General features: G+C 32.1%; 1 protein-coding gene across 1 annotated transcript in view; it reads right to left on the bottom strand.

Moving 5' to 3' along the window:
• LOC108382936 (uncharacterized) overlaps nt 1-527 on the bottom strand; it is a gene marked incomplete at its 5' end in the record, with an annotated part of 4,203 nt that extends 3,676 nt beyond the window's left edge. Inside the window, one exon of the mRNA XM_017639305.1 lies at nt 106-527. Coding sequence (XP_017494794.1) covers nt 106-527 — 422 coding nt within the window. The remainder of the gene's footprint in view (nt 1-105) is intronic.
• Between the last annotated feature and the right edge of the window lie 22 nt (nt 528-549).

Here is a 549-nt window from a genome sequence, read left to right on the forward strand (position 1 = left end):
TTGCTCCATATAGGCTCCTTGCCCTCTGTCCTTATCTCTGCTCTTACATCAGTTCTGAATGGAAAACTTGTATCCACTTCAGGATGTGTTTCACTGATTTTATACCTTATGTATTCTTTCAAATTTGACAATTCATCATTTTCATTTTCACATTTATGATTCGTTATTTCTGAGCCTCTTTCACTCAGTATTGAACAATTATCGATATTGCCGTTAAATTCATCGGCTGGTGCTAAAGGATCTTCATGTCCTAAAGCAAAATATTTTTCTAACAATATATTGCCAGTAAAATCTTCAGCTGGCTTTATGGAATCTTTTTGCTCCTCAGTGTCAACTTTTTTATCGACCAATTTTATGGAAGCTTTATGTTCCTTAATATTTTTATTGGAAACTTTATGTTCCTTAATACCAATTTTTTTATCGGCTTGTTTTTTGGAAGCTTTATGTTCCTTTATATTTTTATCGGAAACTATATGTTCCTTAATACCAATTTTTTTACCGGCTTGTTTTTTGGAAGCTTTATGTTCCTTTATATTTTTATCGGAAACC

The sequence above is a fragment of the Rhagoletis zephyria genome, unplaced genomic scaffold (genome assembly GCF_001687245.7).
Source record: "Rhagoletis zephyria isolate East Lansing unplaced genomic scaffold, Rhagoletis_zephyria_1.1 Rzeph_scaffold_29561, whole genome shotgun sequence".
In the NCBI taxonomy this organism is placed as follows: domain Eukaryota; kingdom Metazoa; phylum Arthropoda; class Insecta; order Diptera; family Tephritidae; genus Rhagoletis; species Rhagoletis zephyria.